Source organism: Abramis brama, assembly GCF_963993115.1.
Source record: "Abramis brama genome assembly, chromosome: 16".
In the NCBI taxonomy this organism is placed as follows: Eukaryota; Metazoa; Chordata; class Actinopteri; order Cypriniformes; family Leuciscidae; genus Abramis; species Abramis brama.
Window position 1 is genome coordinate 24652687 of NC_139978.1, and position 19419 is coordinate 24672105.

At 36.6% G+C, this 19419-nt stretch overlaps 1 protein-coding gene across 6 annotated transcripts in view; it reads left to right on the forward strand.

The window, feature by feature from the left end:
• iqsec2a (IQ motif and Sec7 domain ArfGEF 2a) overlaps positions 1–19419 on the forward strand; it is a 77170-nt gene that overhangs the window by 45766 nt on the left and 11985 nt on the right. For 5 of the 6 annotated variants that reach the window (XM_084087516.1, XM_084087511.1, XM_084087513.1 and 2 more), the window contains 3 exons: positions 13237–13522; positions 14763–14963; positions 15095–15271. In XM_084087516.1, the coding sequence (XP_083943642.1) occupies positions 13237–13522; positions 14763–14963; positions 15095–15271 (664 nt within the window). Of the gene's footprint in view, positions 1–11129; positions 11924–13236; positions 13523–14762; positions 14964–15094; positions 15272–19419 lie in introns of those variants that run through there. The other variant, XM_084087514.1, reaches the window with a different exon arrangement.

Here is a 19419-nt window from a genome sequence, read left to right on the forward strand (position 1 = left end):
TCAGATCGTGTGAGTACTGAACGGAGTTGATTTTGCCACTTAAACAGTCAAATACACACATTTATGTGTCAAAATGCCCGTCTTTGCAAGTATCCTCGTAAACAGTCATTTATGTCTTAAGTGATCATGAACAGTTGAGAAAGAAAACGCATGTTTAACAGTATACTGGATCCGTGCATTCGCTCTTAAAGTGACAGCAGCCTAATAAACCTGCTGCAGTCTGTCATTAATGTTAATCAAACAACAAAAGAGAGAAAATCTCTCACTGCTCTTGACTGAATCACTTTCGGAACTTTAATGAGAATAAATGTATTTTACATAGTGAAGACTATGCAGTGTTTTTTTTTAATACATTTGATTACTTTACACAATTTATGTAGTATTTCTTATTTCTAGTGCCTGAAGTTTTTCAGGTAGGTCTATTTCTTTTGTGTCTTTGTTCTATTGTAGTTTGTCCTATTGCTTGTAATTAGTTTCTTTGTTCTTATTTTATCAGACTGTTTACTTGTCTTCAATACGCTTGAGTTTTTTTAGTTTTATTAGTTTTTTAGTTTAATGAATAATGAACTTTCAATGGTATAGTTTTTTTTATATATATATATATCATAACCTTATTTAAAGCAAAAAAGATCAAAAATGCTAAAGATTTCTTCTGAGCTTTGACCTTTCTCTCACCCTCTCGTTCTCTTTCTAACCCCTGGCTATGTGTTCTGCTGTATCAGCCTTGGTCCTTTCCTGTCTGTTTAATGCATTGGATTTGAGCCACAGTCACAATTTTCATTTGCTTTATCTTTACTCACACTAATTCAGTTTTTCCTTCTGACTATATTTATGTTTTAGCTCTGCGCAAAGTTTGTTTCTTATCCATGTTTACATGCACAGATTTTAGTTTTTGTTTTCTCTAGTGCATCACATTAATTCCATACACATTTATGCACATATGAAGTGGCATGTAGTTACCAGTGAGATGCTTGTGAGTCCTGTCAGAGAAAGAGACTAAAAAAGTTAGGCTAGTCAGCATGGCACCTCAGTGAATAATTGGCACGTCTTGCCTTTCTAACATGTCTAAAAATATGGAAAGAAGGCTTTCTTCTTATGTTGCTAATTTAACTTGGTGAGAGCAGTAAGTCTTGCATTAACAGTTCATGCCCATTTTAGTGTTGAGATGTGGGCTTTAATGTGCACACAGATGCGAACTGAAACTGTCCTCTCTCTTTCAAGTAATGTTGGGATTCAGATTAATATTATTGAAGTGGTTTGTTTGAGGGGTTCATGTGAATCAACCTGTGCAGAAACTATTGACTGATTCATCTGAGTCCTTTTGCACACATGCTTGAATTTAACATTTTTGTATAAATATATTTAGTTAAATGCTCCGGTTTCAAAATTTGTCTAAATAATTAATTTGCAAATGTACTGTATAAGTTATAAAATGGTAAATTATTGAACAAATTTTTGGATCAAAAGATTCAAGTTTCTAGGATGAATTAATTCTCTAGTCTTTAGCCGCATTTCCACTTGATCACCATATGAGGCAGAAATATATGTATATGCGATTCTAAAGGCTACATCACATTTCTTTAGAAAGACTGAGCATTTTCCACGAAATTATGCGATCTGAGGAGGTTTGAGTGATCTCTCCCATCTCACTATACTGTTATCCTTTCAGACAGAGCAACAGAGAAAACATGAGTTACATGAGTCAACTCGAGAAAAAAATGATGAAAAAATATGAAACCCAATAAATACACGATTATAATCATAAATGATTTGTTTTTCCATAAACATAGTATTTTTGTATTTAATATCGCAGTGGTTGGCACACTGTAAGTAAACATATGATATTGTATCAATATTGTTGATATATTGATATTGTTTTCCTACAGGCCTAACATTCTAACACTTGAAAAAAACTAAATTTACTTTAAGGTTGATGTTTTGAAACCAGTGGAAACTTTGAGATACTGGCTAGACAATATCAACAAATATAATATTCTATAATAGTCTCATGACATATTGAGTAATCAAATGAACTTCTAACCTCTTTGATTTTTTCAATGATTTTGAGATCTAAATTTTGTCTGCCAGTAACAGAGGGTGAAGTGGGGGCTTGTTTTGCACAGACTGAACCAATCATATTGAAGGAAAACAATCATGAGTAATATGTTGTTCTTACTGTTGTATATGTCCTATAAAACCTGATGTATTCTTCTTTCTGGTTGAGATTCTCTGAGAATTGTTCCAGAACTCTCCCGGCCGCTGAAGTCTGTCTGGTTATTGCTGCGCAGCATGTTAACAGATTAGTTAAGACACTAAAGATCTCATTCCCGAGTGAAAGTGTCAAAAGAAGCGAGATGTCGTTCGACTCAGTGTGAGACTCTTAGGTGGGGTTAGATGCAGTCAGGTAACTATAATTCTTAGGCATTTTATGTGGTCAGAATAGCTACTCTTAGGCGTCAACCAACGAGGTCAGAGTCACCCGAGTATAATTTTGCAGATGTCAGGGACACTTGGTTCAACTTAAGTCAGGTGCGTTGGGGAAAATTCTACCATAATGTGTAAGCCTTTGGACTTAAAAGCCTTAATGGAGTTGTTTTGTGCATTCCTGTGATTACAAATAAATGGAAGCAGGTGCAACCTAATAGGTATGTGTTCTCTTTTTATGTGAAATGGTAAATATCAGTTTGATTCAGCATGATTGATGTGCACTCCTGACTCAAATTAATACATTACTGTCACTGTACCATTTTTATTGTTAAACATTGGTGAAATATGCTGGAATCTTAAAGGTGCCATAGAATGCATAGATACAATATTTAAAATTGTTCTCTGATATCTACATAGAAGGTATGTGGCTTAGGTAAGGGCAAAAATTCTCCAGATACGGTTTTACATGTCCATTTACAACCCTAGGATTTGTCCCTAGAATGAAATGGGCTGTTATTACCTTATTTGAAGGGTCATGAATAATAATGTTGAGCTCTGCTCTAATTGTCTGTTTTACAGAGTTGTACGCAGGAGCTGTGATGTATTCTGAAATACAAACGTTCAAAAGAATCATACTTCAGTTCTCAAACAAAAAAATATTTTATCAAATTGACTAGATGTATTGTCAAATGACAATAGTTTCAACTTAAGTGGTGGAGAAGGTCACGTTAGCTAGAAGGAGTGAGTGAGCTATCTGTAAGCAACCAAACTAACCTAGTTAGCTCCTGCGTTATGTGTTGTTGATGAAATAGGCTATAGGCTAAATTATAATACTACCTGACAAAAGGGATTGACATATAAATCTACAAAATACAACTGTAGATACATCTATGACAACACAGGCAGGAAATAATATTAACCTCCGTGTAAATAGGTCGTCATACTATTATGTTAACGTTACTGTACTATCATCTTACGTTCGATCTCGAAAACACAGGGTAAATTATCGTTAATGTTGTTAGTTCACTAAGAAACTTTCAATTTTAAACAGAAATGGCTTCAACAGTCAAGAAGTGGATAAAACCACTACTTGCTGCTTGTGGTAGGGGTTGTAATGGCAATATAGTTGGAATTGCTCCCTTCTTCAGTATCAAACGCTGAGTGAAGCCTGCTAGATGAATTAAAATGGTGCGGTATCCTGTTGTAGATAAACATCAACCATGCCTGTTGACAGTTCTGTTCTGTGGGAAGGGTATGAAAAGTGCACACATCCCCTGCATAGCCTGAAACACAACATTTATATCCATGATCTGCCATTTTCGCTATTGTCCTCGCTTGCTTCTTCACAGTACCTGCAGAACTTTTGATGATTCAGCTGTGCAGGTCCACGCTAACACTGCCTGGCCTAGAACATGGGCTGGTATATGCAAATTTGGGGGGCATAAATATTAATGATCCCGACTGTCAGTGGTCTTTTGCACGCACAAGATTTACATATGAAGGAGGAAACAATGGTGTTTTAGGCTCACAATATGTCAGTTCCATGTACAGAACTCTTATTATTCAATATGCCAAGATAAATACTGTTTTCTATTCTATGGCACTTTTAAGTCTTTAATTAAAGACCAAACGTTCGCTTCTGTCATGCTCATTTTGTGATTTAGCTAGTTTTCAGTCAGCTGGTGAAATGGTGGGGTTGTTTGACATTCTGGTGGTGTGTTAAGGGCGGGTTTTATGGCAGCGCTACGGCGATAATGACCCGACAGTGGACATACAACTTGATTTTGGCCTCTGTGCTTGAGGTCCGAGGCTATTGGCCCCGCCAGGCACGTTGTTAACCCTGGCTCGCACTGGCCCGACAGTGGAAAAAGCTGCTATTGTTGTCTGATTGTAATAATATATAATATAATATGATACTGTCTTTTTTTCTGTATAGACAATATTTTATATATATGGATCAAGTTCCATTTGAAGTTTATACCTGGTTTTGTTTGAGTTAGTCAGATTATTTGCCTACTGTCTATATTTAGACACTAAATGATGTCATTATTAATCTTCCTTGAACATTTGTCTTGTTCAGACTGATCTCTGGAGTTCAAAGTCATTTGTTACTTTTGTGTTTTCACCAGTCCTGCTATTTTAAGCCTAAAACGTTGATGTCGTCAGTGTTTCTCTCTTCTGTGCTGCTGAAGCTGTGATCCGGTTTGGTGTAAATGACAGGCTGCTTGAGGTTGTGTTAAAAAGCGAGACCATACAGCGCTCTGCGTCGTGACATGCAGCAGTCTTATTCTCCAACAGTGTGTTCTCAAGCGGAGCCTTTAGTAATGAACGCAGAGATGATTCCCAAGGCCGCTTTAGCAGTCCTGGCCCGCAGCTTTAAACAGGAAGTGCACTATGACTGCCAAACACTGCATTTTGAGGGAGTGCAGAAATGACGTACACTCTCTTTGGCTTCTGATGCTCACTGCGTGAATATTTGTTGTTTGCTGAGTGTGCAAAATGAAAGCTTCCAATGCTTTATGATCCACGCCAGAAATAGTAACATTATTTCATATTTGGACATCTAAGCAAGTAATGTAATGTATAGATAAAATGTATGTATAGCATTTTCGGTTTTTGGCCGAAAGAGAAAAACGGCCCGAAAATATATGCCGCCCTTCAGTGTTCTTCAGTGATCTGCTTCCCACTACGCTCTGCTCACATGCTCTGATAATAATAGCAGTTTGTAGGACTATACATTATTTGGTCAAAAATAAATCTGCTAAATCTGATTCTGTTGCATAGAATCGAATAATTTTAGTGAATTACTTTCAATATAAGGGTGATTATTTGATTTTATTGGCTTGTATTTTTTAAATTCCGTATCATTAAAATGATTGAGTTTCATTTAAAAAAATCTAATATTAATAGAATTATACAAAAAAGCTCATTTTAAATTAGGAATAATTTTTAAAAAGCATTTTCTGTTTATAGCCAAGTACATCCACAAGTTTGGGTTTCAGGCCAAAAGTTTCTTTTCGTGTCATCCCTAATTTTGGGTGACCCAAGGTTGAGTCCTAGCACACAGACCTTCCCCCATCCCGTTCCCCTCTCTCTACCACTTCCTAGTCAAGTCAAGTCTTGTCACCTTCATTTATATAGCGCTTTAAACAATATAGATTGTTTCACAGCAGCTTTAGCGTGATAATAGGAAATTAAAGTAACAGAGATTGTTTTGGCTTTACAGCAGCTCTAGAATAAAGTTATTGTCCAGCTAAAGTTAGTTTTGATTGATTCACTTACGTTACAAAGATTATTAGTTATTAACTTAGGGGCCGCTTACCTGACACCGTTCTAACAGAAAACCCTTAATGCGCACAACAACAGTGCCTGGTGGCTCGAGAACGCAAACCTTGAAATAGGTTCCAAGGTGGAAGCGTTGACAATTTTCTAAAAACGTTATCATCTCCGTGTAAACTTTAAAAAACGGAAATCCGTGAAAATGCTGACGGCGTGCACATACGTATTACGTGTTAATTCTATAGATATGCGCATTTTAATATATATGTGCGCAGGCGTGTAGTCTTCCTTTACAAACTGGCCTCACCAAATTACTTGTCTGGCCTTAAAAATTCATAATACTGATTTTTTTTTTTCGCTTCCGTGTATCCATGTGAACTGGAATCATTTTGATAACATTTTAACTGTACAGAAGTAAAGGAAAGGGAAAGAGGCTTTCACAGGGGAGAGATTACAGACTCCTATCGCAATAGAGGCAAAACACACCAAAAATAAATCTTAAAAAAAACCTCAAGGTTATGGTGACATTTCTGAAACATGCTCAAAGCGGTTGCCCAGTCACAACACACTGGTCTGGCTGACCAATCAGAACATATTGCGCTTTTCAGAAGGAGGGCCTTCATAGAGACAGAAACTAAAGAGGGTGTTACTGACAGACTGGGAAGAGAGGTGCTGCAATAATGTAAAATATGTGAATGAAAAATAGTTTTTTTAACATTCAAGCATGAAAATTGTCCTAGTAGACCCCAAAAACAAAATCAAGACTTTGTAAAAGGGCATAATTTGGCTGACAGAAAGCCAAAAAACATTGAAAAAAACATTAAAAAGCCTTTAAAAACATCCTGCAATACATTTTCTTTTCTTTTTTATATCTTGCTATGACACATTCTTACTGTCTCACACCTTTACCTTCATGATAGCAGAGATGCACATGAAGTAATCTCAAGGAGACTGATGACTCAGAGACTGAATGTTTCCACTTTTCAAGAGGAAACCATGTGCCTGTGAGTGTGAATTAAGTCTAAATTCAGCATCCAATTTTAAATGTGCAGTGTAACTGTCAGCATCAGATTTAAAGAACTAGTATATTGAAAAATTACATTTCTAAAATACATAGTACAAACAAAGATGGACATTCATTAAATGGACAAAAGCCGTGGCAACATTTTTCAATATCTTCTTTTATGTTCCACAGAAGAAAGAAAGTCATACAGGTTTTTAACGTTATGAGTAAATGATGACAGAATTGTCATTTTTGGGTGAGCTATCATCCCTTTAAATCTCAATCTCTTTCATGTTTATTTGGACATGGCTTTTTACTACTTTTATTTATATTAAACCATGTGAATAACTATGCTTCTGACTATGCAAACAAAGACAAATTTTTATCACAACAGATGGATATTAATATTTTCTTTGAATAACAACATTTCGGGCTGTTTATCATATGGCTTCAGATGACTTGTGACTCATTTTTTCAGTATTCTTTGAAGAAAGAAACATCATTTATTTGAAGAAGAATTTCTTTTTTGAAAGTTAATGCATCCTTTTTAAATAAATGTATTAATTTCTTTAACAAAAATTAGACTGACCCCAAACCTTTGAACAATATTGTTATTTTGATGAATAGAAAAGAAAAGCCGGAATTCAGATTTTTTTTTTGTGTGTGTGTTTTACAGGTGTGATTTTCTAAAGGCTACTGATACTAGACTGATATGGTGGAATTACTGTAATTCTGAGCCTAAACTAATTTAACATGATTATGAAAATCGATAGAATTGATAATAAAATAGCTCCTAGCTGTGTCACACCAGCCCCCATCTCCTGTAGCAAAGATAAAACCTCTGTTCCAAAAGCTAGTGTGCTGCCTACGGAGGCAGCATTTTAAGACCTCACATGGCTGTTCCAGAAGGTAGGCAGCTTAATTATACCGCCTCCTACCCAGTTTATGCCAAATTCTAAGGCAGCATCACATGTATCCTTTGTAGAGAAGGCAATTCTATAATACATTGCAATGAGCTCTGTGAAAAATCAATCCAAGATGGTGGAAAAGGTGAGAGAATTAAATAAGTTTATACTTTCATTAAAATGGTTTTATTGGAATTATAAAGTGTTTTAGCCAATCTTTGTATTTGCTAAGTATTTCTATGCTTGGAGTACTGTGGTGTTAGCTAAGCAGCATGCTAACACCAAACTCTATTGAAATTCATTTAAAAAACGAATCTCCTTTGGTACTACAACCACAAAAACATTGGTCACTGCCTAGTGTAATTTGTAGAGTAAAAGTTGCTGATTACTTTCCGATTGTGTATATTTGTTGTGGATTGCTTGTGGTTTGTGGTGAGATCACGGTGACACATAAATTGGTATAGATTTACACAGAACTAGCTGAGGAAACAATTCAGTAATCCTTCAAAGATCAATGGCGCACACTCTGTTTATCTGTCAGTTTGCTTTTTGTGTTAGTTGTGGGGTTTTTTAAGCTTTGTTTAACATCTTCATAAGATGCTTTCCAGGAATGCATGAAATGTTTTAGTTATTGTGGATTTTTAAACACAATAATGAATGTTAATTCCGAAAAAAATCATGATAGATTGATAGCAGAGGGACAATTTTAAAGTGCATTATTATATAATGGCAGCTGAATGGTATAGTGATATAGTTACATTAGCATAATGCAAGATCATTCTGTTGAAAAGCAGATGGCTCTTTTAGATCATAAAGTTAATGTGCTGCTTTTTATTACTTTATTATTGGTTTAATAGAGCAAGCTAAAGCTGTACTAATGTCTGCTGTGAGTCCTGTATATTTGTGTTGAATAACTCGTATTATGTATTTAAAAATCTGTTTTGATTGGCCCATGCACTTCTGTCTAGTGGGAGAGCGTGAATTACTGTATTTTACTAACCGAGGCACTTGACAAAATTATAATCCCAGTTTGCATATTATCTGTATTTTAATGTATGCAAGATTAACGTGTCCTAAATTATAGTCTGTTGAAAGTGTTCCGGTGGCCATTTCTGATAGATCTGTGCATGCTTTTGAGCTAATATTGCAGAACCACTTGGTTGCCTTCCTGTTGATGAACGTTTTCTTTAACAGGTTACACTAATGCTGCCAAATGCATAGGGCTGCACAATTAATCGAATTTCTAATCGCGATTACGATTATGGATGCCACGATTACGTAATCGTTCAAAGCCGCGATTTACCAAAAAAAAAAAAAAAAAAAAAAAATCCACTCTGCGTGCATTTAGAGCATGTTATGAGAGGCAAATCACAAATACTTCAGAAAACCCAGCACAATAGGAACTACCATGCAGTGACGTATTTGTACGCTGAAATAAAAAGTCTTTCACCTCAGAAAAACGGACGTTCCTGTCCTTTCAGCCGTTATACTGTGCTCGTTAGCGCATACTCTTCAAATGCACGCGCAAATGCGGCGGCGCGCGCTGTGTATAAGCGCACTGTGTTTAAGTGCAAAGGAAACTACGAGCATGCAACGTTGTAAATTAGTAAGTCACGAAATAAAAGTAAAATACCAATAAATCACGTTACTGGTACGTCGTGTGTTAGCTGAGAAGGATTTGCATGCAGGGATGATTTTCATTCTATTCACCAGGAGCAGTTTCTACTTTCATTAACAGTTGTTAATATTGTGTATTCTACTATTCACCATGGTAACTGTTGTTTCAATATTAACCCCAAAATGCCACTTTATTTTCACTTTGTGTAATTTTTGTATATTTTTAAATGACTGTGGTGGTGGCTCATACCAACATTGTATTAACAAAAGCTAGTTTGGGACTGCTATTTAATAGCTTTAGCATAGGCCTAATGTTTATTTCTTAGTAGTCTTTACTATTAGTCATATTCTTACAATTTATGTGCATGTTAAGTAAAGGGGGACAGTGTGTGTGTTCACAATTTTTAAGTAAACGTATAATAATATGCCTATATATATATATATATATATATATATATATATATATATATATATATATATATATATATTCAATGTAAATTGTGATAATCGTAAATAATAATCGCAATTACAATTTCAAGGGAATAATCGGCAATTATGATTTTTGTCATAATCGTGCAGCCCTACAAATGCATGTATGAGTCTGAGTGACACTTTCAATTAACAGCCATTCACTGGCTCGCACGGAAATATTCCTTTCTGTCAGCATCTGCCCCACAGGCGATTTCATGAAAATACAAGTGTACACACACACAACTAATGCACATGCACGTTTTGCTCTCAGTACACTTTAACAGTCAGAAAGGGTTCCTTATCTTCTATGCGGTTAAATGTATTAAATCAGATATCTATGTGAAGAATTATAACTAAAAGCATCTGCTAAATTAATAAATGTAAATATAATTTGCTCACCTTCATGTTGTACAAACCTGTATGACTTTCTGTATGAGACCAGGGCCTCTCTTTTTAATGAAGGTAAATGAGGACTGGGGCTGTCAACCTTCAAAATGACACACAAAAAAGCATCATAAAAGGGTCCATATTACACATGCACTATATTTGTAGTCTTCTGAAGTCGGTTAAAATTTAGGCCTAAGTCGTTGTTCACTAATAATGTTTCCTTCTGCTGTTAAAGGTGCAGTATGTAATATTGACAGCTAGTGGTTGAAATGGGTACTGCAGTCCAAATTCAAAATATTTAACGTTAGATTATAACGTTAGGGGAACGTTACAATATAACGTTCTACAAATAAAAAACTAACAATTTCTAACTAACTTTTCGTTAAGAAAACTTAACAGGCTAACCAAAAACTGACATCATCTTGCACCATCATAAATTAGAAAGTGGAGTTCTGAGGGTCAGACACAGTATTTTATCTAACCGTCTTACTGCTGTCTCAGGGTTATTTAAATAAATGTTTATTTTGTACTAAACCACATAGCTTGTCATTAATTAGTGAATATGCTGTTTTTGAAATTTTTGAATTTTTATTCTTATTTTACATGTATACACATGTTTCATGGAACTTTAGGTCATTAATATTTGCCTTAAAAGTCATGGAAATGTATTGGTAGAAATGTGTATGTGGACTGTCCACAACTGTTTACAACACTGATACTAATAATAATAAAAATGTTTAGCACCAAATCAGCATATTAGAATGATTTCTGAAGGATTGTGTGATACTGAAGACTGGAGTAACGGCTGCTGAAAATTTCTTTGCCATCATAGGAATAAATAATGTTTCACAGTATTACTGTTTTTACTGGGGGGGGGGGGGGGTTATCACATAAATATAGCCTTAGTGAGCACTCCTTTCTTCCTTGATGAGACGTCATTCAAAAACACAAAAAATCTTTCACATTTTGAACAGTACTGCTGCCTATATAAGTATATATTTATCGTAAATGGAATGAATAATGTTTGTACGGTAGTAAGCTGACCAAGGACTGCTGTGACGTGCTTGCAAGTGTGCCTTTGTGTGACTTGCCACAGGAGGTGGGGGACAGCACGATTTGCCCACACACACATGCACCATGTGACCGGGATCCTACCACAGCTGCATATCCGTCATGAGCAAACACACACATACACATAAAGTACATGCACATATCTAAAGTCACTCATGCTGTTCACCGCAGGATTGCACGGCTGGACTACTCGGCACTATTCCTGGACACACATCACCATACACGTCCTAGACAGGACAGAAAGTCTGAAGGACATTTATTGCCATGTGTCTGATTAAAAGAGAGAAATGGAAGTTGTACTATGCTGCCTTTTGGTGGAACGGTATATTGTGAAACTGTAGGCTGTATAATAATCATACATTGAATGTTACAGTGTGTAGCGGTATAATATTTCAGTTGATTGCTGTTGAGACGATTGTTTTGAAGCTTTTCTGTTGCTGGCAAAACTCAGCTGTTGCCGTGTTGTTCGTTACCAGCCCCCTGGTGTGAAGAGATTTGCTACACACAAAGAGAGAGGACTGTATGTGTGTGCGTTGCTACTGTACTGCTCGTAAACTGCATTGGCTCTGCAGTAATTGACAGATCGTCGATGCGGTCATCAGGAAACCCTCCAGCACGATTCAGCTGATCCTAGAGCAGCTCTTACACAAACACACGCTCCCTATCACACCGCTGCAGACATCATGAGTGAGTGTGTGTTCTCCTCCTTAGCCATGCGCTTCCATCGAAAGACTAAACTCCCGCACAGGGCCCACGCCTACATGTGAGTAAACAACTGGGGGAAAAACACAGAATGATGAACATTTAAATGTTATATGTCAAGATTTGTGAGAATAGCTTAAATTTACTGATAATGTTATAATGACTAAAACACATACAGAGTGTTTTTAAGTGTCTGATAACCAATATCTATAATGAATTTTTAATTTATAGTTTATTTGTGATTTTTGGCACAATACTTAATGATCATTAGACTACAACAATAAAAATGTAATATTCAGCATAATAATAATTAGTAGTAGTAGTTTGTATTGTTATTCAAATTCCAAAGTTGTTTTGATAATTATAAACTAGAAGTTGAAAAGTGAATATAACAGTAACAATTATAAATAATATCCATAACAAATTTTGACAAATTATTTTATTTGTGTTTTTGGCTACAAAAGTAAAAATTAAAACATTAGACTACAACAGTAAAAAAAATATATATATATATCTGTGATTTTTGCTTACTAGAACTGTTAAACGATTATTTTGCAAAGTATATATATATATATATATATATGTATGTGTGTGTGTGTGTATATATATATATATATATATATATATATGTATGTATATATTGGTCAAACCGGTTTAATCTGTATATTTGTTGAGAATAGGTTAAGCTGATTATGGCAGTAAAAAAAGGTGACTATAGAATACAGAATAAAAAGATGTACAGATAAAATGCTGACAACAGGAAGTGAGTCATCACAGTACAGTACACCTGGTTCCGACTTGCCTTTTATACTCCTTTTCATTCTTTTCCGTGCTTCTCTCTTTCTCGCTTGCTCTTTTTCTCTCCGAGTCATCATCGAATGACTCAGTTCTTATAATTTTTGATGCCTGACTTGGCTTCTCTCGTTGACAGTATGCCACACATGCTACTGTTTTTCCCTTCCATCTCTCTCTCTCTCTCTCTCTCTCTCTCTCTCTCTCTCTCTCTCACTCTCTCTCTCTCTCTCTCTCTCTCTTCATTTCTCTCTGCCTATTTCTCTATGCATCATCCCCTCTCTCTGTTCCTCTTTCACACTCCCTCCATCTTCTCTTGTTCCTCTCTCGTTCTCCTGTATTCCGGGCAGATGGCTGAGTCCTGGCTGGGCTGCATATGGGCATTTGAAATGCTAATGTTGGTTAGTGTGCTAATATGTTTGTCTACACTGATCAGTTTCAGTGCCAAGATTACAGACTTGTTTTAGTCTCAACTTGTCATCAAATAAGACCATTTCTGGCAGTTGTTGACCTAGAGCTCATTCTCCATCTCTCTGTCTCTCTCTCTGTCTCTCTCTCTCTCTCTCTCTTTTTTCCTCTCAGTGTGGAGGGAGATCCTCAGTGTCCGGACACAACTAGCTTTACCGACAGCACCTGCAGTCAGGGCCCATACCTGGGCAACTCGGACCGCTACGGGAACATTCGAAACATTCCCGGCCCTCAGGGGCCTCCTGTGGCCCCTTCAAGTCCAGCGAGCCTGGCCTGGGCGCAACGGACCCGCCACCAACCCGCCAGCCTGGCACTCCGCAAGCAAGAGGAAGAAGAGAGCAAGCGCTGCAAAGCGCTCTCTGACAGCTATGAGCTCTCCACGGACCTGCAGGACAAGAAGGTGTGGATGTGTGTGCCTCAAGAAACGCATATAATCCTAATAAATGCATATAATCCATTTTGACCTGCCATTGTGTATTTACACTGTACCACCTTTCCCAAATGTGGTGGGGCAGTACCATGGTTAAATGTATGTATATATAAGAAATATATACATATATGTGTATGTGTGTGTATTTCTAGGCATGGTTTGCTCTAAATTATTTTATTGACTATAAATCACTCCTTTAAAAAATTGTAAATCTTGGGAATGGGAAATGGGTCAATGTTGTTGGTATTTTATTTATTTTTTGTCAATGCATTAATTAAATCAAAAATACATTAAAATGAAAATCATACATACGAAGACTTAAATGCATATATTCTATGATGGTCATGTTTTAAATTTCAGAATTATAAATCATTTTCATTTCCTTTTCATGCAAAATGTCAACAATTTCAGGTTGGTATAACCAAAAAAAAAGCCGTTTTGTTCAAGTATTACATAGTACAGGATTATATCAGATGGTCATACCGTAGTGCTTTCATACAGTAATAACGGTGGAATTGAATGTACAGTATATCATATTTATGTACAGTGGTGTTTGCACATCTAATTTAAAGAAATCGTGCCATCACTAAAAAAACAGTATTACCATGTTTTAATACCATTAATGGAAGGAAATCTTCAGCTTGTCAAACACTGTTAACTTTGCTTAATTTGTGCTTGCTTAATGTTTGTCAGAACTCTCAGCGGCACAAACAGCCCATAGGAAAATCTACTTATCACAACGTGTTTGTGTTTTAATGTGCATGGAGGCCATATTACAAGCTTTAAACTACAGTCATGCCTTGAATGCACATAATGTCCTCCAGTCATGCTAATGTGAAGCCAAACCTCCATTATCTCACATAATGAAAGATGGGATTGCAGTTATGATCCAGACCGTGCTGTAATGTTTTCATATTACTACCAATGATTTCTGCACTGTGGAATTATCCTCTCATGGAGGAGTGACTGAGACTTCTGAAAATATTCACATAAACACTCAACTGCTATGTACAGAAATATAATTTTTCTTTTATTAATTTTTGAACAAAATTGCTGTTAAATTGGGTCATTACCCAGATTCTTTGTGTTTCAGGTTTGATTGGTAAAGCATGTAGACACAGTACATTACTAGGTTTGAAGAACAATGTACCACATCTTTCTGTCTTCAATTCCATTCCCTTTTCATGCTCTCTGTTTTCCTTTTTATCAGGTGGAGATGCTGGAGAGGAAGTATGGTGGTTACTTCCTGAGCAGGCGAGCGGCTCGCACGATTCAGACAGCATTCCGGCAGTATCGCATGAACAAGAACTTTCAACGGCTGCGCAGTTCCGCCTCAGAAAGCCGAATGACTCGCCGCATCATCCTATCAAACATGCGTTCGCAGTACTCGTTTGACGAGCGACAGCCACAGGCAATATAACAGTATAATGGTTAAAGCCTGTACAAAGTGGAAAATTCAGCTTGACTGTCAGATATTGATTCTGTTTTATGTGATATTTACGTCATTTTAATTCCAATTTTTTTATATTAATTATTGCTCAGGTTCAGCCCCAAACGCCCCAGCAGCAACAAGGTCGATATACCAGCCATCACACTTCAACTCCAGGAACAGCTGGCCAGGCAGGAACCACAGACACACAGCAGGAGACTGACTCACCCGGACACTGTCCTTCAGACAGAGAGGAATACTCGCATGCAGATGACGCCTTCAATAAACAGGTGACAGATGAGTGAAATAGTCAGAAAATGGGCCCTTAAAAGTTATGTTAGATTTAAATTTAAATTTAAATTCATTTTAGTGCAGGACACATACAAAGTTGGAATAGTATAGGAAGAATAGATTTAGGCTACATTAGATTTGGTATAAATTAGTTTTACATGTTGCCTATGAGACAAATGAGGACTTATCACCAAATCAGGCAAAATTATAATTTTTCAAAGCAATCCACAGAATTAGACTGAAAAGAGAAAGAGAACATTTTACTTGTCAATTAACAGACACTTCTTTCAAAGTGGCTAATTGCAGAGACAATCTCCCTGAAGCCTAAATCAAAGGCGTTTATTAACGGAGAGAAAGAAAGAATCCTTTTTCAGGGCTTTATTTCAGATTTTATGCACTAATATGAAACGATTTAAATGTGGAAAAATGGCTACTGATTGAATTAGGCAAAATATCAGAAATGCACAGATATTTAAAATTCTGGATGACACTGATATTCTGACAATGACTTTTATGTTTTGGACAATAACTGATAAATAGTAATATTCTATACTATTTTGTTAAGATACTTAAAAATAAAACACTGAAAACTATAGTCATTTAAATGCTTTACATTTTAAAATGTATTACAATAGAAAACAGTTTTATTTATTTTAAAAAAATGAAATACAGTGCATACATAATTATTAGGCAAGTCAATATTCTGATCATAGTGTTTTCCAATCACATTTTACCAATTCCAAACCATATCAATCTTATTAACTACTATTCATTTTTTTATATGTGATATATAATTGTTAACCAGGGCTGGAAGTGAAAGATGCCTTATATTCATAATTGCATAATTATTAAACAGGTTTTCTTTTACAGGTAAAATTGGCCAAAAAAGAGATTTAACTCACAATGAAAAGTCAAAAATTATTAAATGGACGTGAGAAGGATGGCAGGCAGCAGGGTCACAAAAAACAGGTTGAGAAGGAAAGATACTAACTGCAAAAGACTTTAAGAATTAAGGTGAATAATTAGGTGTGAAGCCATCAGGAACCCTTTAGTCTCCAGTGCCATTTTCCAGAACTGCCAACCTACTTGGAGTCTTCAGAAGTACAAGGTGTCAGGTTCTCAGATACTTTTCTAAAGAATCCTGAAACATGACCCCAACTTAATAAAAAAGACAAACTGAAGTGTTGTGAAATACATGAAGACTGTGAGTTCATTTTAAGTCCATCTCCTACCCTGAAAGATCTGTCTTTCTCATTGTTAGTAGCAGCTCACACTATGGCTCTCTTGCCACCTTGCTGTTGTCCGACTTCAACTGGTTCTGGTACCTCAAGAGCAGGGTGGGAATTATACCGCGGCCACGCGGCCATGGCCGCCGTTGCCCTACACTTTGGCCTTCATGCCCCGTGAAAAAAAAATCATCGTACAGCCACATTGGCCTGTGTGCCCTGGCCCTGTCCAAGTTCCATGTATAAAGCAGAGCATGTGAGCGGAGTGGAGCGGGAGCGAGCGCGGGTGGATCTTGGACAGAGCGCAGAGCGGCAATTTCAAAAGGACTGAGCGTCGCCCTATTTCCCACTCCAGTTTCGCTGCGCTCACACCACGAGTCTGAAACATGCTCAGTCAAGCCTGACCCTGAATCCATCTGTCTTGCACAGTCATCAACAGTAGACTATTTTCAGTCAAAACTCAGCTCAATAATGGAGTTCAAAAAGTACTTCAAAAAGGAAAATGAGAAGTCATACAGGTGTAGCCTACTATTAATAAGTCGCTCCGGAGTATAAATCGCAACAGTCAAAAAATGCGCCATGAAGAAGAAAAAACACATATAGGCCTAGCCTAAGTCGCACTGGACTATAAGTCGCATTTATTTAGAAATGTATTTCACAAAAAAAAAAAACAATGTTACAGACTGGACAGTTCTCCGTTACGGACGTGAGCGCTCTGAAAGCGGCACTAAAAGACTGCTTTATAAAACTTTCACAGAGACCTCAAGCAGAAAGCACAAAGCCTGTCTTTAAATTTAATTTCGTTTTGTATTAATTGTATCTTAATTTTAATCAATGTTTCATCAACCAATTGTCCGGATTTAATAAATTAGAAGTGAATATATTAGAAAATAGATAATCACGACACGAAGGCGCCGGCGAAACTGGAGCTTGTCTCATAAATGAACCGAAACTCAGCGTATAGCCTACTTGCCTCACAGACCTGAGACATATATAAAGCTTGAAATGTCTACTTTTAAACAGAACAATTCAAAACGAAAGAAAACAGACTTCTCTCTTATGTAATCCGTAAATGTGCATTTCTCTCTGGCGCGTTCACTACTGCAAAGATCGCGAGTCAGCATCTTTCCAGCCGACACAGACATATATATATATATATATATATATATAAAAAAACTGGTTTATTAGTAAACAATTAAAATGTCTCCTGCTATATTTTACATATTCATAATCATTAATTTTGCCGGTTCGTTGTGACAGCTTTTAGGTGCTTTATTGGCAGCAGCGCCACCCTTACATCGCATCAGCACCGAAAACATAGAGATTCTTTTCTTTTGGGGGCATTTTGTTTGTGTTCAGACTTTCTCAGTTGTTTTTAGGCGCGATGTTAGAGGACGCTGCTAATAAAGTTGCTAGTAGGCCCACACATTGGATTCACGTTTATTATTATAGGCTAAAAAAAATACCCCAGTTTTTATGCCGTTCGTATCATTTTATTTTGTTGTATTTATCCGCCACACCTTGAAGGCCGGTCCGTGAAAATATTGTCTGATATTAAACCGATCTGTGGCGCAAAAAAGCTTGGGGACCGCTACAAGTGATATACATGTAGATTTTTTTCCTTTTTTGGAGCGAGCGGGGGGCGATTTGAGTGGAGCGCGAAGCAAACTGCGTTGAGCGCTGAGCGATAATGATTGTGAGGGTGTATACCTTCTGGATGAAATGGTTCTCTCTCTCACACTCACATGATATAGAGGACTGAATGAATATTTTTAATGCTTTATTGGCATTTGTGTTGTTTCTATTGTTGTGTGAGGGTGTATACCTTCTGGATGTAATGGCGCTCTCTCTCTCTCTCTCATTAAAAAATGTTTTGTTTTTTTTAATTAAAAAAGTCATAATCCATGTCTTATTCCAAATTAGGATGTTATGGTATCAATCTGAATGGGAAAACCATCGAATTGTACTCAATGGCCTTTGTGCCCTGTCAAATGGCCTTGGTGCCCCTAAAAAAAAAGAAAAGGTGGAGGCCAAATGGCCTTGCCCCTAAAATTACATAATTCCCACCCTGCTCAAGAGTCACTCTCAACCTTTCTGTCCATAAAACTTTTTTTTTAAATCTTTTCATGACATTTCAGCTTTTGATTCTTATTAAGTGGGGGTCATGTTTCAGGATTCCTTGCCTTAGCAAAGTCTCTGAGAACCTGACACCTTTTACTTCTGAATAATCTAGGTAGTTTGCTTTTCTCGAAAATGGTGCCACTGTAAACTAAGAATTAAGGCGAAGAATTAAGTGTGAAACCACCAGAAATTCATTAACATGCTTCTTTTCGTCTCCACCTGTTTTTGTGACCCTGCTGACCCAATGAGCAATTTGCTGTCAAATGGCCACACATTAATTTTTAAAATTTCTGAAGCGTTGCATCCTTCTCATGGGCATTTCATAAATTGATTTTTCAGTGTGCGTTAAATCTCTCTCTTTTTTGGCCCATTTTACCTGTAGGGAAAAAAAAGCCTAATAATTACGCACATCTTAATATAAGGCGTTATTCACTTTAAGCCCTCATCAACAATTACATATTGCCAATTAATAATTATATACAAATCTTAATTGTCATTAAGATTTATGTGGTTTTCAATTGGTAAAATGTGCTTGAAAAAAATATGATCAAAATATCAACTTGTCTAATAATTGACCCTTCGCTAAGCCCCACCCTCCTTAGTTACTGTTGCTACGCCTGACAGGCTTTCATGCCTGGCACGTCTATTACAGTATGTATGTGCCGGTGTCAGACATTCCCAAGGAGATAATTAGTAATTTTTGGCGAACAGGTGAAATATCTGAGAGAGCAAGACAAAAGGGACTGCAGTATGCATTCGAGGGATATATCCACAACATAATATGCAACCGATTAGAGAAT